Source organism: Aphidius gifuensis, linkage group LG3, assembly GCF_014905175.1.
Source record: "Aphidius gifuensis isolate YNYX2018 linkage group LG3, ASM1490517v1, whole genome shotgun sequence".
Classification (NCBI taxonomy): domain Eukaryota; kingdom Metazoa; phylum Arthropoda; class Insecta; order Hymenoptera; family Braconidae; genus Aphidius; species Aphidius gifuensis.
The window spans coordinates 14,292,528-14,318,765 of record NC_057790.1 but is presented as its reverse complement, the minus strand read 5'-3'; the positions used below and the strand labels follow the sequence as shown (position 1 = coordinate 14,318,765).

At 30.3% G+C, this 26,238-nt stretch overlaps 1 protein-coding gene across 1 annotated transcript in view; it reads left to right on the top strand.

Annotated features, from left to right (window-relative positions):
- LOC122852022 (SET and MYND domain-containing protein DDB_G0273589-like) overlaps positions 1–24,990 on the top strand; it is a 58,160-nt gene extending 33,170 nt beyond the window's left edge. Inside the window, exons 7-10 of the mRNA XM_044151573.1 lie at positions 22,810–23,196; positions 23,270–23,471; positions 23,532–23,747; positions 23,813–24,990. Coding sequence (XP_044007508.1) covers positions 22,810–23,196; positions 23,270–23,471; positions 23,532–23,747; positions 23,813–24,122 — 1,115 coding nt within the window. The 3' untranslated portion in view covers positions 24,123–24,990. The remainder of the gene's footprint in view (positions 1–22,809; positions 23,197–23,269; positions 23,472–23,531; positions 23,748–23,812) is intronic.
- Positions 24,991–26,238: the final 1,248 nt, after the last annotated feature.

Genomic DNA, 26,238 nt, shown 5'->3' with positions numbered 1-26,238 from the left:
CGAGAACTATCGGCCAAGGTTAACAACGAGGATTTCTCACCATCCTCCTCTAAATCACCGGGGGGAGCCATGTTGGTTATCTCGGAAGCCAACAGCCGTAGGAGTAACGAGAACAAAATACGAGAACCTAACTCAGTCTTAGAAATGGTAGAGGGGCGCGGTCCACCTGATCGGACTATGAAATACGTAACCAAACCTGAGGGAACTATCGTAAACCAGGTATAGTGTGTTACATACGCCTATATTACATTGCGACTATACTATAGCAAAATATTGACGTCACAAGTATCATAAGTGTAGGAGCAAATATTCTACATGTGAGATATGTATTTTGTATAGGGAACCATACAGCGATCCATCCGTGACCAGGTCTTACACATACGTTGCCATTGCAATAATAATATATCTCAATATTATTATTATTATTATTATTTACAGCGATCCATTCGTGAACTCACACATACACATTTATGTGTAATGATGGTCTAACCATCACATACATATTATGTAGCGAGAATATAATAATTATTATTATTATAATGAGAGAACCATATAGCGTGATCATTAGTATAAGTCCATCATTGGAAATTCAGACAGAGTTTCACCAGGACTTAACGTCTGATACTTAGGGAGCCTTTACGAGAGATCCAAACGATGTCGAGAGAACCAGTAGTGAACCAAGAGAGCCAGTCAAGAGAAGAGAAGTGATCAGTTCGAGAGCCAGACAAGTTGTGTCGTCTAACGATAGCGTTCTGTGCTAAGCTACTGTGAGTCCTCTGAATCCCCACTCGCGCGCTCTCCCACCTATCGTCCCGGACATGCGCAGCACGCTTTCCTAGCCCGCAACACGAATAGGTATCCGATCCAGCCTGTAGCCTTCGGAGAGTTCGTCTTTTCGACGGATGGAGGGGAAAACTAGCACCGGTCGAGGTTTAACGTATCAAGTCTACTACGGGACCTCGAATATATACGAAACATGTGCCACACTGACACCACTCGTAGTAGACTTGACCCTCCACAGTGCCTATGCGGTGAACCTTAGAATTATTAACAGCTAACTCCTATTAATTGTTAACAATTCAGTTGACATGCAAATAAATAATTAAAGCTCTTTTGTTAATTATTTATTTCGAGAACCAGCGAAATAATAAATTTCGTTACAACATATACATATAGTAATTGTAGTGGAGTGAATAAAAATTGAAAAAATGCACAGATAGTTTTCAAGCAATTATGAATAACAATGATAATATAAATAATAATAATAATATTTTTACATTTAACATAAAGTTAAATAAGGGTAACATAAAAAAATGAATCCGTTAAAATAAATTCGGAAAAAACAAACCTGGAGAAAATAAATCGCAAAAAATAATAGATCTTATTTGAGCAATATTAAATTAGATCAAATTAGATCTAATTTGTTCTGATTTGATCCGACAGTTTTTTCACTGGGTACATTCTAACTATTTTGATCCAAAGTTTGAATCAAAGTCTTTGATGAAAAAAGACAAAGTGAAGCAAAGAGACACAAGAAGCTGTATTTGTCGGATATAAAAGGGTATAAAGTTTTGTACAAAGGAAATAATGAAATACAAACAGTAGCTGATGTAGTGTTCGAAGTAAATACACCAGATAGTAATAAGAAGAATAAAGTACGAATAATCTGGATAAATCCCTTGGTAGAAATCATCTCTCCGGATTATCTCCGGATTACTCCGGATTATCTCCGGATTTTCTCCGGATTTTCTACGCAATTGAGACTTCCTGAGATATTATTTCGGAGTTTTTTCTAGTTTTCTCCGGATTTTCTCCAGATTTTTTCAGAAAAAATTTCTTTTTTATTTTTCGTATGTAAACTCTCATTTCTACTTTTTCTTATAATTTTTCCATTTTTCTGTGTTTGTTTTTTTAAGTCAAAATTCCGGAAAAAATCCGGAGATATTATAGAAATAGTCTGGAGATTACTCCGTGAATATCTCTGGATGTCTCAATTACGTAGAAAATTCGGAGAAATCCGGAGTAAATCCGGAGAGATCTGGAAAAATCTGGAGAAATCCGGAGAAAATCCGGAGAGATTATTTCTACTAGGGTCAACATGGTGATACTGATGAGCAAGATGGTATCATGAGCGTATTGTTACGTTTCAATCAAGTAAACCACTACATAAATGACAATGACTAATATGCAGATGATTTTGAAAGTCCAAAAACAAGGCCACGATTATTCCAACAAATATGACAATAATAAGCTAAAAATGAGTGTTTATTTTTAAATTGTTTTATTCCAAAAAAAAAAGTTGTAAATTGGATTTAGTGTGATGGATAATGCGATCAGTGGTATCCCATGATATGCGAGGAAGTTTACCTAAATAATCGTCTGAATGAAGACGACAAGTGGTACGTACTGCTCAAGATGTCCACTGGAATTCGACCAGTCAGCGCATATAACACGTGGGCTATGTGGCATGTCATCATGAGAGAAACCATTCAATATTGATAAAGTTTATAATAGAAAAGATCAAACCAAATTCTTAAAAACCATAAAGAAGGAAATACAAGCGTTTCCAAAAAACATGACTTGTGTGCTAAGAAACGTAACTGTTGAGGTTAATATACTTACAAGTAAATGGATTTACAAGAAAAAGCAAGTGTTGATGGTAAAATTAACAGTTTCATGACAAAGCTAGTGGTAAAAAGTTGCCAATAAACAGCTGGTCTAGACAAAAAATTGTCCAGTCCAATGGTAGAATTGTGTGTAATATCCACTTTATGTCACTTTAATTCACTCACGTTAAATTAAGATCTGGCTTAAGGCGACATGATACTTGATTCTGCATTGCCACTATTGGAAATTTCGAACCCAATTTTTTTGAAAACTAATCTAGAGAATCTCTTGAAATTTAGACTGCACAAAGAGTGGGCACTACTGGAGACGCTCCAGGTTTCTTGGTTTTTTAAAATTAGAAATTTTTTTTTTAAATCGGTAATTTTGAAAAATTTAATGGGCATTGACCACTTCTGTTAAATTTATGAACAGAAACTTAGAAAAAATAACGAAGACAGCGAAAATTGTTATTATTATTAATATTTTTATTATTACCTGTATATTCTTCATCCGAATCTTCTTCAGAGTCTACAGCCAATTTTGCAGCGATGCTGTCGAAAATTTTTTTTCCTGTGATCTTTCCTTCTTTTTTTTGCGTTCTTTTAAGATTGCTGCTTGATCGTCAGAGGAAGTCGAATAGAAATTCAGCTACTGTTATACTGTAAAAGATAAGAATTATTTATTCGGATCTTTAAGATAGTGGTGATTTTGCTCAGTACAGACGTCTGCCATCTTGAAAATATGAATAAATGATCATTTCACCGGGGATCAAACTCCAATCACATTTCGAAAACGCATTGAACATGCGCAATTGGGTTCGAACTTGTAAACTTCCATTCCTCCATAAAACTAATTACCTAGTTGGTGACTTTTTCCTAGTAATTTTATGTGTTGCGCATGCTCAGACCACTCAGAATTATGTCAGCCATGTTTACAAGCGAAATGTTGTTTGTCGTGAGTTTGAGCCCAAAAAGTCTTATTCTTTTGGATATCTAAGATGGCGTTGATTTAGCCCAGCAATTTAGATAGGCACTTACGTCTACCATCTTGAAGATCCGAAAAAATGAAACTTTCTGAACAGACCCCTGAATGGGCCTCTGTGGGAGCTTTTTCCACGCATATGTAATGTAATTATATACCTAGGTATTCCATCACAAACGAATTCGGACAACCCAGTGTTAATCTAATTTCTTTATTGTATGACTCCACTGGGTTGTTAGTCATTGTTTTTGTTCCAAACACACTCGCTTGCTTACTACGATTAACTCAGTTTTGGAGGTAATTCAAAAAGTTTATTAAATTTGAATATTCGGCAACGTTATACTCCATCCATAACGGAGTTGTCCTTCTTGGAATTTCTCTGGTGGAAGAAATACTATTTTCAGGCCATAATAATGCCCTTCGTGGGGACAACCTTTGGACTTGATAATTTTGGCTGATTGTTTTTTTTCTTTTTTTTCTTTTTCAGCCGCAATTTTTTTTTGAGCTGCTTTTTTTTTTAATTTTTTTTTTATTGTTTGTCCAATATTTTTGGCCTGGAAATTCGCGGCTCCATCGTTTTGTTATATTCTAGATAATTGCGAATACGAATTTATTATCATTATTGATCACTATTATTCGTGGATTCTTATCCACTCTGCAATGCCGGCAAAAATAAGCTTAAATAAGGAATAAGTTTTTTTTTAAGAGTAATCTACCAGTAGATTACTGGTAAATTTTCTCGGTATGCCTTACTACGTATATACCGGTACGTTACTGGTAAGATTTACCAGTAGGTCCTACAAGTAATGTAGACTTCGTTTCCATTACCTTCAAAATGGCGACGAAAAAAATGAAAATCATAATAATGTTAAAAGTTACTATGATACATCACTATAGCCAGAGACAAGGCCAGAGATTTATAAAAATTTAAAATATTAAGTATTACTTTTTTTTCAGGTTGAGTAGAGTGTCGTCTAATTATTCATTCCAAAATCACCGTCAAAATCATTTCCATTCAAATGATCAGATTTCCATTCAATGATCAAAACGGATAAATCCGTGGAACAGATCGACATTGGCCGGAAGTCATTCGTTTGGTAACGAATTTTACCAGTTCCATTTCAAAAAGCATTCGTATTCAAGTTGTTCGAATTTATGGCAGTGACGAGTCCTAATTCTCCATAAAACTAAGTGAATGCTTTCCTAAGTGTTTGAGCGTGGATTTTCCTAAATAAAATTTCATCTAATTTGACGTGATTTTCCTAGTAATTTCATCTGTTGCGCATGCTCAGATCACTGAGAATTTTATCAGCCATGTTTACAAGCGAAATGTTGCTTGTCGTGAGTTGGAGCCCTAAAGCGGAAAAAAAACCGTGAATAAACGAATGCACTCTGGTACTTATATGTGATGAGCGAAAAGAACATCCGATGATACGGATATTTGGACACAATTCCGTAATAGCCCTAATTTCCGCTTTTTCAAAATCTGATGTAACCGTTTTAAGGTTGGTTAGCCCTTGTGTTAATTGTTTTAAAGAATCCAAAATAAATTTATATACAGCTGTTTTCGCACCATTACATAATGCACAAGCTGCTAGGATCGTTTCACTCTATAAAAATGATCACCAAATTTAGTTAGTGTGAAGCTAACTGTGGACTCAACTATTTATTTCGATATTAAGAATATTATTTAGCTCGTCTGACAATTTAACACAAACTATATAAAGCTGCTTTGCGTCAAAAAAATGATTTTTTTCGTAGCGAGGAATCACTTTGAAATTTTCATCAATTTGTATACAAACAGCACGTTTTAGAATTTCAAGTGATTCATCGCCAGCAAACAGGAAAACTTCTTGTTTGTCATCCGTAATAGTATAGCCCCGATAATATTCCATACTATTTTGCATTTCAAATTTTTGGGTTATTCAGTTTTTCCTTGATGCGATTGTCGAGTGCAGTTACATGCTGTTTCAGAAAATCGAGACATAAAATAAAAAAAATGGGTCACAATTTCATGACGCGCAGCTTTTTCCGAGCACCTGTGTTTTCTTTTGTGTATTTTTTTTTTATTCTATTTATTTTAGCGCATGCGCAGTCTGTAAAGATCCAGTTTGCAACAACGTAGGACATGAGGGGCCAGATAAGCTATGTTTTAATTCTTCTTTTTTAAGAATTATTTGTTCGACACCACTGTTCTTTCCTCAAGTTTGCATGACATATGCAAAATGGGGTCATATACCATTAAATTCACCAATTCACTAATTAAAATACAGGATTGGTGAATTTTAAAAATTGGTGCTTTTGGAGAAAAAGATAAAATAAATTCATATGTGAGAAAAAAACAATGACCAATCAAATGTCCGGAAGACCGATGATGTTTGTCGTTTTTATGATAGGATAATAATTATAATGTCGTGCAAAATGCACGAATAAAATTTTCAATAAATTTAGAAATAACAGTCAGTTAAATGCTGAAAAAAAAGTATATAAAATAATTGTCATTTATTAATTGTTATAATTGCATTTCTTTTGTTATTATAGTAATAGAATTATTTTTTAAATAATATCGTGCAAAATGCACTAATGAAGTTTTTCAAATAAATTTTAAAATTTTGTCGGTAAACTGCGGAAAAATGAATTTGAAAAAAATAGTCCAAATCTATTTCTATGATTCATACTTTCCTTATAACAGTAAAACTGTGCGAAACGTAGAGAAAAAATCCTTAGGATTTAAATTACCGATCGGATATATCCGTATAGGTCTTTGGTAACGTCACTTCTTTGTTAGAATTGTTGGAACGATTGCGTCAAAAGTTAAAGCGTATTTTAAAAATTACTAGAAAACTAGGCAAGCAATAACTTTTGATCAAATTGTAATAGAGACTTTGTATTAGGCTTGAACAATGCACCTTTTGACATTCTATTGCCCCTTATAAGAAAAGGCATTATCTGTTCAGTTTATTTATTTAACTAAACTAATTTAAAAAAAAAAAAAAACCGTTTTTTTGCAATTTTTTATAAAAAATGTGATTTATAGATTAAAATTATTTCGGAAAGCCGATAGATTTTTTGAGTACGCATGTTTTAAGCTTAATACGAAGTCTCTAACACCATTCCATCACGAGTTATACCTTGCCGAAAAAATGAAAAAGGCACAAGCTCAAAATAAAGTAATCGCAGAGGTTCCATATTAGGTTTAAAATATTTGTTTCCCGAAATTCTATAACTCTTTTCAGTAAACTTTTTTCGTGCGGATAGTATTTTTCATGAACAAACAAAAAAAAATTTTTTTCTTCAAATTATGCGTGTTGCCAGTACGCGCGGGGGAAGTAAAACTTCTTTTGGAGTGATTGCGGTAATGAAGCTATGAGTTTCTCTCATTGATTTTTCTGTTGATATTGACCATTTATATCACGTCAGTGTTCATAATATTGTTTATCTTATTAACTAGTAAAATTTATATATTAAATTAATACGGTAATTATGTTAGAAATTTAAGATATACTTTGTGATATGTAATTTTATTTATATTATTTTAAATTATACAATAATAAAAAATGAGTATAAAATTTTGTATTTACATAAATTATTTTGTTATAAATTATCGTTGTCTAGGATGATATTGCTGTGAACGTATTTCGATGTAATTTTTTTGCATGTTGTCTAGCACGATATTGCCGTGAACGTACTTGATCAGGTGAAGATTTTAAAGCTAATCGAGCGTCAGGATTTTTCTGTAATTTTTTTTTCGTTACACTATTGAGAAAAATGTTCCCAATCCGCATCAATTCAGTTGATAAAAATGGCGCTTCCGACATAGTACACGGAGAAAAATAATCGGTAGATTTTACCTTTTTTGTGTACGATTGGGGGACGCCAGGCAAAAAAATGCAACTTTTATCCAAAAAAGGTAAGACTAAAAAAAATATTTTATTCGGTTAATTTTACAATTTATGAGATCAATCTTTAATTTTTTGAGAGCAAATCTTACTCTTTTATTTTGTAAAAAATATATGACAAATTAATCAGGCGAAATTTACCTCTAATCATGCAAATTTTACCTAATAAAATAATGAATTTTGTTTTACATTTTTGAAAGGTAACTTGTGCATTTACAGAGGTTAATTTCGCCTGATTAGATTGTAATATATTTTTAACAAAATGAAAAAGTAAGACTTACTATAGAAAATTTAGAATTTACCAGAAAAGTTGTAAATTTAACCTCATGAAATTGTATTTTTACGTTTACATTTATTTCGGGTGAAAGTTGCCACTCAAATTAGTAACGAAAATGAAAATAAATTGCGTGTATTTTATTTGTTAAAAAAATAGAAATCTAGGAACCTTGAAGTTTACTTTAGACATTTATTGATTTAACAAACGAAATACATGTAATTTATTTGATAAATAAAAATTTCAGGGATAAGCTAAAGCTAAGGAAAAGATGTAGCTAAGGAATTGACTAATTGAGGTTGCCAAAGAATAATTTTTCAAGCAAATATATTTCCTTAAAACATAATTCTTTGACAACCTCAATTCCATAGCTACATCTTTTCCTTAGCTACTGCTTTTCTTTGGGATTTTTATTTATTAAATAGATAAGATACATGTTATTTTATTTTTGAAAAATAAAAATGTCTAAGGAAAAGATGTAGCTAAGGAAAAGATGTGACTAAGGAAAAGCAGTAGCTGAAGAAAAGATGTAGCTAAGGAATTAAGGTTGCCAAAAAATTATATTTTTAGCAACATTATTTTCTTGAAACATAATTCTTTGGCAACCTCAATTCCTTAGCTACATCTTTTCCTTATCTACTGCTTTTTCTTGGACATTTGTATTTTTGAAAAATAAATTTACATGTATTTTATTTATAAAATAAATAAAAAATGTCCAAGGAAAAGCAGTAGCTAAGAAATTAATGTGACTAAGGAATTAATGTTGCCAAAAAATTATGTTTCAAGAACATAATTCCTTAGTCACATTAATTCCTTAGCTACATCTTTTCCTTAACTACTGCTTTTCCTTGGACATTTTTTATTTATTTTATAAATAAAATACATGTAAATTTATTTTTTAAAAATACAAATGTCCAAGGAAAAGCAGTAGCTAAGGAATTATTGTTGTCAAAAAATTATGTTTCAAGGAAATAATTCCTTAGTCACATTAATTCCTTAGCTACTGCTTTTCCTTAGCTATTGCTTTTCCTTTAACATTTTTTATTCATTTTATAAATAAAATACATGTAAATTTATTTTTTGAAAATACAAATGTCCAAGGAAAAGCAGTAGCTAAGGAATTAAAGTGGCTAAGGAATTAATGTTGCCAAAAAATTATGTTTCAAGGAAATAATTCCTTAGTAACATTAATCCCTTAGCTACATCTTTTCCTTAGCTACTGCTTTTCCTTCGACATTTTTTATTCATTTTATAAATAAAATGCATGTAAATTCATTTTTAAAAAATACAAATGTCCAAGAAAAAGCAGTATCTAAGGAAAAGTTGTAGCTAAGGAATTGAGGTTGCCAAAGAATTATGTTTCAAGAAAATAACTTTTTGGCAACCTTAATTCCTTAGCTACATCTTTTCCTTAGCTACTGCTTTTCCTTGGACATTTTTATTTATTAAATAGATAAAATACATGTTATTTTATTTTTAAAAAATACTAATGTAAACTAAATATCCTGTTGTATTAACAATTTTATTTTGCATTTTTAACATTAAAAATTAGTAAGTTTTACCTACTAAGAAAGTAACACAAACTTTACTAATTAAAAATGTAAAAACAACTTTAACGCCTTAAAAGGTAAATTTTACCTTTTTTCGGAGTAATGGAAGCGATAACAAAAATTAAATGTAAATTCAACACTGTCCATAGGTAAACTACAGCTTCAATCTTATAACATTTTTTTTTGGTAAATTTTACCTTTTGTCTCTTGGCGTCCCTCGTTTTATCTCAAAAAAGGTAAATTTTACTTTTTTTTTTTTGTAAATTTTACCTTTTATTTTTCTCGGTGAAATAATTATTTTTATTTTTTCTTCAATTAATAATTAATTTTAATAATTACACGACAATATTATTTTATTTTCATGATTCTCTTTTTAAACATTACTTTAATTTATTTTATTAAATTTGTTAACACTGCCCTGTTAAAATTTTTTGTTGAAATTAAGACAAAAAATTCGGTTAAATATGTAACCGGTGGTTTTTATACCATTTGAATTTTGATTTTATATTCAAATTTTACCACCAGATTACATTCAAATTTTAAATTGACACCTGAAATGAGGTTAGGTGAATAATAATAATTAATGAAAGCAAGTTAATGTTTAACACCAGTATACTTTAATGTTATTCTCGATATGTCTCAAATTCGTATTCATACTTTCATACCAATACACACACATACAGATACCAGTTGATGTTGTTGATGACGCTGATGATGACTCCCTAAGTGACGCCGTATATGAGTCGGCTGATGTAATGCCAGGTTGATGACGCTACCAGGTTGCCTTCACGTCTCCCCAAAAGCCAATTGATTGTATTATTCATCTATTGCTGTTGATCAATCAGCAATAAATACCAGTTGATGATATTGTTGTAGCTCTCAAGATTATTGATTAAACAATTTGTTGGTGTTAAATGATTAATATATGTGATGTTGTTCACCAATAGCTTCACCATGTGCACCAGGTGATATTGGAGAACTTTGAATGATATATTAATTGTTGGTTTCTATATTAAAACACTTTGCTTGTGTGTATTATTGACAATATTATTCTTAATTGAATAAATACGATTTTGCACGTTATGAATATGATATTGAAATTTAATATTGAAATTTCAATATCAATTTGATTTCTCTTTGCATTTAACTTTTTGCAAGTAGTGTGTGCCGAGGCCAGTGACCGAAGAGACGGAGCATTGGTGTCTCCGTAGATTCTCAATTTTGCTTCGGTGGCGCTCGTACAAGTTCGAGCGTCATCGGACTCATGTGCGCAGTTAAAGATGCAGTAGCATAAATTTGTGTTATACCAACTCCATCTCGTTACAAATAGTACTTTTTGTCTAGGAAAACAAAACATTCGAAAGAAGTAAAAAAAAAGTTTGGTTGGAAGAAAAAATAAATCTTGATTCGAGTATTAGAAACGTCAAATACAGTGAAAAAAGATTTATTTTGAACCGCTCATATCCTCCAAAACAATAGGAGGAATTAAATTAATATTTTTTTTCTTATTCAATAAATATATTTGTCTTTAAAAAAATCAAAAGTGTCTAAATTTTAACAATGAGTTTTATTTTTTCACGCATGCGTGATTGGGTAATTGTGCTTTCTGTCTCTTTTTAACCTGTCAAGATGGCCGTCCAACTGACACAACCGACACAACGCTGCACCAAGCAGAGATACATGTTCATACTTCTCCAATATAATAAAACAATTAAAAGCAATATATATTTGATATAAATTAAAAACTAATTAATAATAAAAGCGTCATTGGAGTATATATTTAAAACATTAACCTGATGGAACAATCAAATCAATCTGAAGTGTCATTATTATTGTGTCATTGTATTTGGTGTCAAGATGTTGTTATTCAATTATCAGTACATCAACAACAGCATATATACAACATTGAAATATTAATAAATCAAATAAATTGCATAAATAGATAAGTTAAATAATAGTATAAATGGATCAGTAATGTCATCAGTTAATACAAAAAATTAACAAAAAATACTTGATATGTTATAGGTTATGTTGTGGAAAAATATAAGTTGTCAGATTGTATTGATCAATTTGGAAAACATATTTATTATGACAATTTATAAGAAAAAATTCATTTATCCATTGGAACAAAAGGTATTGGATAGATTAGTTGGTGATTGGTTTAGTTGGACATAAATATTGAGTGTTAACATCATTATTTTAAATATATCATGGTTGTTTTGGTTCAATCATCAGTTGTGGATGATGAATTATCAATATTAAAAGCTAATGGTAATTTTAGTTATAATAATTGTACTTATAATATTGAGAATATAACTGAAAATTCATGTATACATCATATCAAACGATTAGAAACTAAGTTACATGAAAAAACATCAATTCATTCATTAGAAGTATAATGAGTTTGTGAAGAAAAATAATTTAAAATAACGTCAGTCTATGAGTTGATAGATTGACATTATTATTTTTATAATACGCCTTTCCAGTATCTCGAAACGACGATGCGCGCACACCCTGATGGTTGTAATCCGAACAAATGTGTGACTCTGGGTAAGCAACAACATATGATTTACATGTTAATCAGCCGGTTATCAAATGCAAATTTATTAATTAAAAAGTTATCTAAAAAAAAAAAAAAAAATACTAATGATAAGTACAATATTGAAAGCTCATTTCCAAGCAATTTATGTCCAAATCCTTCGTAAAAAACCGTTAAATAAAGGTAAAGAATTGGTACACAGTTTACACGTTATATATATGTATTCATTGCTATATATATATAGCAAAAAAAAATAATAACTTGTATTATCCAATTGTACAAGTATATTATAACTGTTTGTTTTTTTTTTTCTTTTATGAGTATGTATTATATTTATCATAATAAAAAAAATTATTGCATCAAATTTTCAAAATAATTTCATTAAAAGTTGAAAAAAATAGCAAGATTATTAATACAATATGTAGTTGCAAAGCTGGCAATGGATATTGTAAACGTACAGCAACAATTTATGTTGATGTAAATGAAAAAAACACAAGATTAAAAATTGATTTACCAATGATATGGAATAAGCCACCAGAAATTCAATTGGAACAATATAGTAAAGGAATCATTAAATCAATGAAAAAAAAAGATGATGATGATGATGATAATAATACTGATATACCACTGGAAGGTTTTAAATTTTTTAATGTAAAACATGCTGATCAGCTTACTGAAAAAATAGTGCACTATCAAGAATGGTAAAAGCAGAGCTGCATTGAAAATGCACAAGAAAAAGAAAAGTTAGAACTTTTGAAAAAAAATAGAAGAGTTAATAATTGAATTGTATAAGTTTATCAACACAGAATACATAATATCTACACCGTATCATGCATTTAATAGTATTATTGATGATAAAACAATGCGAATAAAAATTGTATTGATGTCTTGTCAATTACGAATTACAGCCAGTAAGGCTCACAGAATCAAGACCAGACAAGAAAATTTGAATCTTTGGCAAAAAAATTAATAAAACTTTTTTTTTTTAGTAATTGTTTATTTAAAATTTTACATATGTTTATATGGGCTTATGGCCTCTTTAGACCTCGGAGCACTAACGCTTGTATTATTTTCAGCCACCGGTGGCGCCACGAGAGTTACTGGAAAGGCGTATTATTATTGATAAATAATAACTGTGGTAAACACAGAATTATGCATGTCGTAGTATTTGAGATTCGGAAAAGAATCATTCAATTAAATTATTGATATAATTATTATGGATAAATAATAACTGTGGTAAACACAGAATTATGCAAGTCGTAGTATTTGAGATTCGAAAAAGAATCATTCAGTTAAATTATTGATATAATTATTATTGATAAATAATAACTGTGGTAAACACAGAATTAGACATGTTGTTATATTTGAGATTCGGAAAAGAATCAATGAATCAATATAATTATTATTGAGAAAAAATTACTGTGGAAAACACAGAATTTAGTATCTTGTAAATTTAAGATTCGAACAAGAATCAATGGCTCAATATAATTATTGGTAATCAATAATAACTGTGGAAAACACAGAATTTAGTGTCTTGCAAATTTTGGATTCGAAAAAGAATTAATGATTCAATATATTAATATAATAATATTAATAATTATTTTATTTAATTAATAATATTAATTAAATTAACTTGTCGCATATAAACAAAATTCATATGCTTTATTATTATATTGTTGTTAATAATAACAGATAATAATTTTGATAATTCATTGTAAACAGTAATGTTTGTTTACAATAAAAATAAAGAGAGAAATCGCTCTTTCATTAAATCTTAAGTTGTCTCTTAACCGATCGGTAAGACTCGTCTTTCCGATCGAAGTATAGGGCTCCAGTGATGCCACTGGGGACCTATAGATGGAGCGCACGGCACCCCGAGATGAGGCAGAATCGCGTTTCATGTCGCCTTAATGAAAAAAAAACATTATATTTTTTATTGTTAATTATTCTTTATTATATTTTTGTCTATTTAAATGCCCACCTATCCTGAAAAACCTATAACTATTTTTAAACCTACTATTTTCTAATTTCTAAACGCATATGTTAACCTGCGCGGCCATCGCAAGATTATGATATCCATGTGTTTTTTGTAAATTTAAAGTAAAAGTTGGCCGAGATATATTAAATTTACAAAGTCTTGTAATTAAAAAATTATTTAATTATATTTTATTGGACAAATTTTATATCCTTAAAATATCTTTCTACGTGCCCAGGATAAAAATTTTGTAAATTTGAGTTATGACAGTAAAAATTTTTGTGCTGTTCAATAAAAATCATTTAACTACTAATTAAGTTTGTTTTTAGGGCTTCATGCGGTACCGAGACCGAGAGTAACGACTGAAAGTTTCGCCGGTATCGCGAGACTGAAAATTTTAGATCGAATTATTTTTTTTTTTTTACTCGTAACGGATCGTATTGAAAAGAAGAACTGTTATGCAGTAAAATACTGCACAGTAAGACATAGACGCTACAGTCACAACGAGATATCTACAAGCCTTATGTACCTATGAAAATTGTAAAGTTACGCCAATTATGATTTCCTAAACTGATATTTTTTGTATCTGATATTTTAAAAGCAGTATTTTACTTCGTGGAAAGGGAAAAATACATATCAATGAAGAGAAAGAAAGAAAAAAATCTATTATTTGTTTATGGAATTTCCAAAGACGTTTGTCCAACTACTTCATTGATTTTTAAAATTTGAAGTTTCAACTTTGAACATTTTTTCTTTTTATATTTTTTCGGAAAAATTATTTTAAATATCCTAAAAATTATTAAATTATGTTATAATTTTGTATGATTTAATTTATCAATTTTATTGATATAAAATATTAATTAAAATAATTCAATATTTATTTTAAAATATTAAATAATATAATATTAATTGTTTTTATTTTATATGAATTTTTAATAAAATATTTATATATGTATTATTCAATCATTTAAATAAACCAATTGGTTTCCATTCTTTTATATTTTACTTAACGAAAAAATATTAGTATAAAAGCGAGACCCAGCGATACTTGCGAGACGAGACGAGACCGAAAGGGAGACTGAGACTTGGTGCAAACGAGCGAGACCGATACCGAGACTCGTTGAATCTCGTCTCGTCTCGTACCGCATGAAGCCCTATTTGTTTTACAACTAACAAATTTTATTTATCTTAAAACAAAAATTAAAATACATACAATAAAAAAGTTCTGGTAACGTTTGTTGGGGCGTGTAGCCCGCGTTACCCGTTGAAAATTAAAAATTTTCAATACTGGCTAGGGCCATGATTATTTTAAATTATTGCTGAAATATAATTTAATGGTTTGTCAACAATAACATCACTCGAATCAAGGCTTTTTTTGGAGCCTTATAAACATTTTATTTCAACTCTATGATGACATTTTTTGATCCGTTTTTTTGATTTTTTTTTCGACGAGTCATAACTTTTGTTATAATCAAGATAGGAAGTTCGTATTAGGCTCAAATTATGCGCCTTAAAAAAATCTAGTGATGGCATTGGGGGTTTTTTTTTCTCTCAATAACAGTTTTCGAGCAAAAAAATTAAATATCCGAATTTTTTGTCAAATTTTGAAGTTTTTTTTTTTTTTCTCAAAAACTATAATAGATAGAGGAAAAAACCCATATTGCGGGCGATAGAGTTTTTTGAGACGCATAATATAAGTCTTATACGAAGTCTCTCTTTTGATTTCGCGTTGAGTTATTCATTGCGCCGTTTTTCAGTTTTTTTTCGGCGAGCCATAACTTTTGTTATAATCAAGATAGGGAGTTCGTGTTAGGCTCAAATTATGCACCTCAAAAAAATCTAGTGACGGCTTTAAGGGTTTTTTTTCTCTCTCATCAACGGTTTTCGAAAAAAAAAAATTAATTATCGGAAAGATTTCATTAAAATAAACATATCTATACATTATTATTGATAGTAAATTAATTACGTATATTATTTAAATATGAATGATTAATATACGATTTTTGTGTAGAGCAACAACGAGTCCTTAGCTAGCTGATTGACAAGCAGTAGCTAAAGAATGAATGTAGCTTACCATTTAATTTTTTTGGCAACCATAATTCCTTAGCTCCATCTTTTCCTTAGCTACTGCTTGTCCTTGGACATTTTTATATTTTTGCTGGATGAAATACATGCAATTTTATTTTTAAAAAATAAAAAAAACCAAGGAAAAGCAGTAGCTAAGGAGAAGACGTAGCTAAGGAACGAATGTAGCTTACCATTTAATTTTTTTGGCAACCATGATTACTTAGCTACTGCTTGTCCTTGGATATTTTTATATATTGAATAAATAAAATACAAGTATTTTCAATTTAAAAAAAAAAAAAATGTCCAAGGAAAAGCAGTAGCTAGGGAAAAGATGTAGCTAAGGAATTAATGTGACTAAGGAATTATTTTCTTGAAACATAATTCTTTGGCAGCCTCAATTCCTTAGCTACATCTTTTCCTTAGCTACTGCTTTTCCTTGGAAATTTGTATTTTTAAAAAATAAATTTACATGTATTTTATTTATAAAATAAATGAAAAATGTCCAAGGAAAAGCAGTAGCTGAGGAAAAAATGTAGCTAAGGAATTAATGTGACTAAGGAATTATTTCCTTAAAACATAATTTTTTGGCAGCCTCAATTCCTTAGCTACATCTTTTCCTTAGCTACTGCTCTTCCTTGGACATTTGTATTTTTGAAAAATAAATTTACATGTATTTTATTTATAAAATAAATAAAAAATGGCTAAGGAAACGCAGTAGCTAAAGAAAAGATGTAGCTAAGGAATTAATGTGACTAGGGAATTATTTCCTTGAAACATAATTCTTTGGCAGCCTCAATTCCTTAGCTACATCTTTTCCTTAGCTACTGCTTATCCTTGGTTTTTTTTATTTTTCTTAAATAAAATTGCATGTATTTTATCTATTAAATAAATACAAATGTCCGAGGACAACCAGTAGCTAAGGAAAAGATGGAGCTAAGGAATTATGGTTGCCAAAAAATCTAAGTGGTAAGCTACATTCATTTCTTAGCTACGTCTTTCCCTTAGCTACTGCTTTTTCTTGGACAATTTATTTTTTCAAAAATTAAATTCCGTATTTATATTTTTAAAAATTTAAAATACATGTTATTGTTTTGTTATCTTCTATTACTTACTAAGCCATTCGCCACAATTTATTTCTTCTATTATCATTAAAAAAGTTCCACGCAAGCTTTTAGCATCGGGTCAATTCAAGTAGAATAAAAATCTTCTATCCTCATGTTCCGTTCGTGGTTAGGTCGGTTAAAGTACGCGTTTAGTAATAAGTAGAATTAGGTAGCGTTCAGGGTACAGGGGTTCGAGTCCGGGCGGTTGCCATGTCGAAAAAAAAAAAAAAAAAAAAAATTCGTAAATGCCATTGCATCACATAGACTTTACTTTTTTTTTACGTTCACTATGTATTTATTTATAAAAAATACAAATCTTACAAAAAAATAGGTAAAACAAATCCTTACATTCGATAAATATAAAAGTTACTTTTTTTTCACGTTAACTATGGCTTTATAAAAATATATACTAATCTTACACGAAATCCAAGTAAAAAGAATTTCAACATGAATAAAATATAATGTTTACATCACAAAACAATAAGAACATCTCTGACTTAAAAAAATCATAAGTTTTACTCATTAAAAATATGAAACTGCAGTTCTCTTGCTTCAACATTTTTTAAAAGTAATTCCTACCCTTTTACCGTATGAATCCCTCCATTCCTAATAAAAACATAATTTCTACTTTTTATTTTATAAATTTTGCTAATTATTTTTCTCCGTGTACGAATCAGTGTGTCGAACAAGAAATTCACACATTATTTGAGACTGAAACAGTGTGTGAATTTTTAACAATTTTTAAAATAATGGTGAATCTTAAAATATCGATAATACAGGGCCTTAAACTAGCGCTATCGGACGGACAAAATAAATAGTATGGTGTATCCTATGATATATGGCTGTGTGTTTTTGACAGATTATTTATTTATTTTGTCTTGTTCAGTGTTGTTATTCTGCTGTCACATGATGAATATAAAAACAATATATAGATAATACTTGATTCATAAAATTTAGGAAAGAATTGGAAACTTTGAATTTTTTTTACCAAGAAAGTAATAATTAATGTGCACGGTTTTTTTTCGTTTTTTTTTTTTTATATTGTATTTTCCATAGCTCGTCAGTTGTCATTGACTATTGATTTTAATTTAATTCAATTTGATTTTATATATTGATTATTAATTGAATTAATTTTTTGTTTTTTACAATTTACAATAAACTATAATTTTATTGAATTAAAATTACCAATTATTTTTAAACAAATTAATTATTTCAACAAATTTAATGAATACATAAATGCATATTCCAATATTGATAACCTCAATATACAACTAAATGAACAGCTGTCACAACAAGCATTTACACTGATTCACACAAACACGAGTACACATTTATCTGGGATTTGAACAGTATCAGACAAAAATTTCGGGCTCCAATATAGAATTTTTGTTGCAATTAACACTACGCTCTTTCCTAGACTTTTTATTTCGATTATCGCAGAGGTACTACCTTAATTTTTTAAATTTTTATTACACACTTATAGTATTTTATCATACAAAAGTATCTTTCATGTTAAGATTTATTAAGTAAGCAAAAATACTCAGCAATTAATGTCTTACAGAAATGAATTTTACTTTAACGGCGATTGCAGATGACTCTATCTTTTTAAGAAATTGTTTTTTATTCGTGTGAACAGTGTTGAAATTTTTTTAAAATTATTAATAAATATCAGCAAAAAATAAATGTGAATTACTTTTTCTATGAAATTGTTCAATGAAAAATGACAACGAGAGAGAATGATTGTGATACTTATTTTCAAAGAACTATTTGTTCATTGTTAGTAAAGAAACAGACAAGCGAACTCTTTTTTATATACACCAACACAGGTAGAGACATTCTGGAGTGAGGGAAAAAATTCTCCTACGCTCACGCTCGATGTTACTACAGAGAATGTCACTATAGAGAGATTATACTGTATTAAAAATATCTATTATAATATTCAATATTTAGTAAAAATATAGTGTATGTTCACCTCTAATAACAAAATTAATCGTTTATAGCCAGATTCAATTCTTTCAAAAATTGTTATATGCATGTTGGCATGTTGTAGTTATTATTCGAAAAATATAATCATAAATATTAATGGAAAATGAAATACATCTAAAAAAATTATGACGGGAATTTTTTTTTTTCAATTTTTTTTTAAATAAATCATTTTGTTAATTCATAGCAATTACTCATAACATAGCTACTAGTCTTTTGAACATGAACTGTATCCAACGTGTATATAAAGTAGTAGTTAGAGTGAAAAAAACTATTCAAAAAAAAAAATTGAAAATTTTACTATTTTTGTCGGTTTTTACAAAACATCCGATGATCCTATAAAATTTGACAAAAATCCCAACTCGATTTCAACGTATTCTATGTGGTTTTTTCTCAGATTTTCAAGTTGCCAAAAATTGCATTTTTATTGGTAAAATCAAATTGTTAGTGGTTTATATGGGTCTTTTTTCTCCAAAAATAATTTTTTTTGAAATGCTGAGCTTTTCATGAATAAAAAATATAGTATACGAAAATTCGTTAATTTAGCGCATAACGACGTAAATAATTTATGAAAAAAAAACAATATAAATGTAAAATTTTTCCTAAAATGGTAGCTAAAATAATAGCGGAAAAAATCTGGAAAAATTTTAGAAGATAGTCGAATTCTCGATTCTCGAATTGGTAGAATTTCTCAAATATCCAAATTACAGAAAAACAGTGCGTGCGAAGCGTTAAATCTCATTAGATCTCGTTAAATTAAAAGAAGTGTCTGATTTCTCGGCGCTGACCAAGTACTGGTACCATGATGGTAGACTATAAGAAAACTCTATAAATCAAAAAAAAAAAATTTCTTTTTAAATATTTATTGCTATTTTCATTCGTAATCAGTTGGTATTTGAAGTTAACAAACTATTTGAGTAGAGCAGGATGTGATTTTATTTAAACAAAGTTGTTTCCCAGGTAGGAGTTCTCGGGCTTGAACAACTGTGCCAGGCTTGTGCGAGGGTCGTGTATCGAGCCTGGGGAGCACAGGCTTGACACAAGCTTGTGCCCATTGTTTTCTCCGGCCTTACACGAGCCTCGTTAACACATGCTTGACACAAGACTGTCCCCGTTGTCTTTAACCGGCCTAACACAAGCCTTAATAATTCAAGCCGGTGTCAAGCCTGTGTTTTTTGTTTTCCCCGGCCTCACACGAGCCTCGTTAACACAGGCTTGACACAAGACTGTCCCCGTTGTCTTTAACCGGCCTCACACAGGCCTCAATAATTCAAGCCGGTGTCAAGCCTGTGTTTTTTGTTTTCCCCGGCCTCATACGAGCCTTGTTAACACAGGCTTGACACAAGACTGTCCCCGTTGTTTTCAACCGGCCTCACACAGGCCTCAATAGTCCAAGCCGGTGTCAAGCCTGTTTTTTTTGTTTTCCCCGGCCTCACACGATGTTGTGCCGTTTTCCGTTTTACCAAGCCTCACACGGGACTTGACTTGTGCATATATTCGATTAAAAAAAACAATTAATTAATTAGATCTATAAATTGTAAATAGACATTTTAAATAAAAATTATTAGGTTTTGACTATCGTGCCAGGCTTTTACAAGGACTGTGTATTGACTCTCGAATAAATTCATTCATATAAAAAATTTTGACTGACTCTTTCATGAATCCCCCGTGGTCGACTTGATAGAGCATTGGAGTTCCACGTGAGAGACCTAGGATCGATCCCCCGTTACGCCGTTTATTTTCGTTCATATAATCATCGATAATTCAAATTGTATCGCGTAAAAAATAATAATGTCAAATTAATAAATTAATAATAATTGTTTATTTATATTTTTTTATAATTTTTTTTGCAAGCCGGTGTCAAGCCTGGGAACACAAGACTGTGTCAAGCCTGGGAACACAAGCCTGTGCCAAGCCTGATACACTAGTCCGACACCAGTAAATACATCGTGAACATTCCAGACTTGACACAGGCTTGTGTCACAGGCCTGACACAGGCCCGAGAACCGGGTAATCAGGCTTTTCCCAGGCTTGTGCCCGTCGTCACTTCCTACCTGGGTTGACGCTTTTTTCTAAACCAGTTGAATCAGAAATAATAATAGTTTCAAGTTTATGCTCTGTTGAAATTATTGTTTATTTATTTAAAGAAAAAGTCAATCTTTGCAAATTAAAAAAAGAAATTTTCTAAAAATAGAAAAGTATAAACATTAAATTTTCAAGAGATGATTGCTTATAAGCAAAAATAAAACTGAGCCCCCCTCAAAATGCCATACCCGGGATTATAATAATAAGTACTATTTTTTTATAGTTCTTAAGAATACAAGAATACGTTTTCGTTGTTTTTTGAAAATTTCGATTATTTTAATTGTTATTAATAAATGAATTTTTTGCCAGTGTTATAAAAAAAAAATCAGTTCTATTAATCTGCTGTAAGAAATTGAATAATTTTCACAATTTTCATACAGTATATAAAAAAGAAACCGGTCTTTTCAAAGAAATTAAAATATAAAATTTAATTCAAAAATTAGCATAAATTATTAATAATTTTTATAAACAAATGAAGATTCTAATACTTTCTCCCTCTTTTTTTACATTGTTTTAATTTTTACTTTTTTTGTTCTCCATTTTGTTACGCAACTTTTCACGTTAAAAAAACTAATTAACATTAAGATTTAAAAAAGTTATCAATATTTTTCCAGTGCGTCACGCGACAATTGGGGATTTGGGTGCAATAAATTAAAATTAAAAAATATACATTTTTATTCAAATAAATTTTTTTTTATAATAATTAGTTAATGCAATAAAAAATAAAAACAAAGGTTTTTTTTTTTGAAAAAAAAATACTTTTTTTTAAACATATAACTCGTGATAACTCCTTTAAAAATTAATAAATTGACCTGAAAATCTGACTGTAGCTTCATTATAGGCTAGCAATGGCAATAGTGATATTAAAAAACTTATTTATTTATGATGTTTAACTTTTTTTATTTATTGTATTGTGCCGATGGAAAAATCAATTTGTCTAACTTCAAATAAATAAAGAGTCGAAGAAATTTCAAAATCGAGTAACTTGTCAGTGACAATATTGTTGAGCAGTATATCAAGAAGTTTTATGCGAATTTTTGGGTATTTTCATTGATTACTCATTGAGATATTAATTCAACAACAAATTGAAAGCCGCCGTTAAAGCTTTACGCGCAGTAATTTTCTTACTAACTGTTGCTCGACGCACTGGAAATATATTGATAACTTCTTTAAATCTTAATGTTAATGAGTTTTTTTAACGTGAAAAGTTCAATCTTCATTTGTTTATAAAAATTATTAATAATTTATGCTCATTTTTGAATTAAATTTTATATTTTAATTTCTTTGAAAAGACCGGTCTCTTTTTTATATACTGTATGAAAATTATTCAATTCCTTACAGCAGATTAATAGAACTGATTTTTTTTTTATAACACTGGCAAAAAATTCATTTATTAATAACAATTGAAATAATCGAAATTTTCAAAAAACAACGAAAACGTATTCTTGTATCCTTAAGAACTATAAAAAAATAGTACTTTCTATTATAATCCCGGGTGAGGCATTTTGAGAGGGGCTCAGTTGTTTTATGTTTGCTCTATCTGTATCAACTTTTTTTCTTAGTGCAGTGGTTGGATTCAGGTTTATTCATAGCTTCCTATTTACTAAACGTTTTTCCTTCTCATAATTATCAACATGAAAGAAATTTGATAGTTCACAGAAGGTTGCACTGTTCAGTCAGGGAAACTTAGTTAACCTGATTTTGAATCGAATATCTTACTAATCAATTGATTATTTATTTATTTAGGATCTGGTATGAGTATTCTAAGTATCCTTGCACTTAGAATGGTAACTGAAAGAGGCCTAGATTATTGTAAGAAAATGTACGAGAAATTTGAAAACACTGATAATTTATCTAATAATGATAAAAAAGATGAGACAGAAAAAAGCATGAGTGAATCAATGAAACATCGTATTCGTAAAAAAAACCTTAATGAGAGTGTAACAGCAAATGAACATGATACATCGAATATCTTAAATCAAATTATTGAGTATGATTCAACACCATATAATTTAGTGACCCATGATTCTAGCAGATCGGCTTTTGATTTTTTTGAAAGAACTTTAATGGCAGCGTTTTTACTGAGATGTCTGCAAACAGTTGATTTTTTCAACGGATCGTCAAGTGTCAAAGGTACTTGGAAAAACTATTCTATAAATACGTACATTAATGTATATTTTAATTTGAAGTTTAATGAATATTTTAGATACACTAAGCAATGAGAATCTTGCAGTTGCTGTTGTGTTATTAAGAAATCTTCAACTTTTGCAATTCAATGCTCATGAAATAAGTGAGACGCGAATTAGTAACGAACATAGATTCCAAAAAAGTAAAGTTGTTTACATTGGAGTGGCACTCTATATTAATTGTGCACGATTCAATCATGATTGTTATCCCGCTGTGACAAGGTGAGCCCTTCCGATGGATAAATTTCTCAGTAAATTTTTGTGATTATTTTTATTAACCAGATATTTTACTGGACGTGACATTGTTATCTGTGCTACTCGCCCGCTTAATCCTGGTGAAACTGTCGCTGAAAATTATGGGCCAATATTCACAAAGAGATCATTGAAGGACCGTCAACAATCACTTGAAGGCAGATACTGGTTCAAATGCAGTTGTCTGGCCTGCATTGAAGACTGGCCAAGCTTTGACAATCTTATCAATTATAAAACACGGTTCAGGTATTAACGTCGTATTGTCGTTATTTTGAATATTGTTGATATTTCATTAAATTTAAACTTGTTAGGTGTACAACAAGAGATTGCCCAGGTCTTCTAGAAGCTCTTGAGAATTCGAAACACTTAGTCAAATGTATGGTTTGTAAAAAAAAAATCAATCTCAAACACCAATTTAGAAACCTTCACAACTGCATTGCTAAATATTCAAGAGGATTTGCTTTAATGGAGGAAGAAAAACCCATTGAGGCAGGGAGAGAATTAAAAACGGCCCTCGAAGAATTTCACAAAATTGCATGTCCACCCCACCGAGAAACACATTTGGCAGAAATCGCGTTAGCAGCTTGTATGGCTGACTCTGGGAATCTTTGGAAACTATAGAAAATATAGCTAGTCATAAGCAGAGCCGGGAAGTTCGTCTGCCATTTCAGTTTGCCGTAAATACCATGGCAACATGGTGAATTATAGTGGAAAAAAAAGACGATTTTCCATGAACCTTGTACATGGAAAAAATTGCCAAAAGAGGCCAAAAACATAAGGCCATTTTTAAGAGGCCAATAAAGCCATTTTTCGAGGCCTTTTTGTCCATGTACGAGGTTCAGATCGTCTTTTTTTTTAACTATATTTCATCATAATGCCATGGTATTTACGGCAAACTGAAATAACAGACGAACTTCCCGGCTCTGGTCATAAGACATTACAGATTATTCCACAACTTTTACTAGTTTTATTTAAGTAAAAATAAAGACACCCAAATTACAAAACCAATACTATAAGATAATGAATGAAAGAGCATAAAAAAAATTTTATTCAAAATGTTCTTCGAAACTAAAATGATTGTTGACAGTGCATTATTTATTTGAATCAATTTGTTATTCCAAATAATTCTTGGTTCCAATAAACTGTCAATTTAGTGTTAATGTGATGTCATTTCGATGTCGTTTCCTACGTGGCTTCTTAATGTGATATTATCCAATATACGCAGCATAAACATCACGTGCGTCAGAATCGATTGGTACCAATCTAAAAAAAAGGAAATTGAATAATTAGGGCCTAGATGATCTTTTACCCATAATGATGACATGTTTTGATTCATATTTGAACCACTTGAGTGATCTAGAGAACCCCTGGAACAATTGTAACATACAAATCATCTACCTTAAGTACAACAGAGTATCGGAAAATTGTTATAAGTGAAATGTAAGCGCGACATTACTTGAAGTGATAATAAACTCGATCATTTTGTTGAATGATAAACAATTGTGTTATTATTTAAAGTATTTCTCTCTTTCATCCCAATTTTTTTTTTTACACCGTGAACACAAGCTGTAACTTCGTGACACGGCAAAAATAATTAGAAAAAAGACGAAAAAAAAATTATGAAAATAAAATTGGATAATAAAACGTGAGTAGTGAAGCAAGGCGGATCCTGGGACAGTTTGATATCAAACCCCCACTCCGGCCCAATTAAACCCCCACCAGGCTCCGATTAAATTCCCCCTCTATGTTAGTATGTCAGCCATTTTGTATATTGGTAACGTGGAGAGTTGGTATATCTATATATTCAAAAGTCGGCCATTTTGTATATCGATAACGTAGGGAGTTGATATATCTATATATTTGAATTTGATTCTATATGTCAGCCATTTTGTTTATCGATAATGTGGTAAGTTACTATATTTACATGTTTGAAATATCGGCCATTTTGAATATGATTTAAATTAAAAAACTCAATTATTATTTTGATTTAAAATGGTTAAATAGACTTGAAATTTTGTTTTTCTCACAGTAGAGATTTTGTCATTCAGGCAAGATGACTGTAGATGTTTTCGGTCGTCAACTGCCAAAAAGTATAGTTAAAAGTAATACAATAAATAGTGTTGGTGTTCGAGGTCCGACGGGTGAGGGCTTTAAGCTAACAAAGGATAAACAATATGATATAAACCATAAACGTTTGTGTAATGTCGGAGATCCGCTAAATGCAAACGATGCTGCGTCAGTTAAAATTGTTCGCGAAATGATTCAAGAAGAAACGCGAGTGATATATCATCAGACTGCATCATTGAAAGATAGTTGTGAAAATAATAGCATTATGATTGGCGGACTCGAATCAGCTTTTCACGATCATAAAAATGAACATTCTATAAATGTTGATGCAGATTCAATTTATCAGAGCAAAAATTTTTTTCAACTCATAGAATCTAGAGTTAGCACACTGGAAACTATGTACAAACGAATTTCCGATGTAGTCGAAAAATTAGATAATAAGAAAATTTTATAGAAGGGGAAGGTTGATTTTGAAAATTGTAGTGGGGGAGCTAGCATCAGGCAACACTCAGAACCATATATATTTTGCCAGTTGTGAAAAACGAACTCGACAGTCAAGATCGCAGTTGAAAAAATTAACATGGCCATTTTTGTTGATTTTCAAGGATTCAATGATTCAATTTTTATTATCAAAGAACTTGCAATTAATAATGCAAACTCAAAGCTAGCA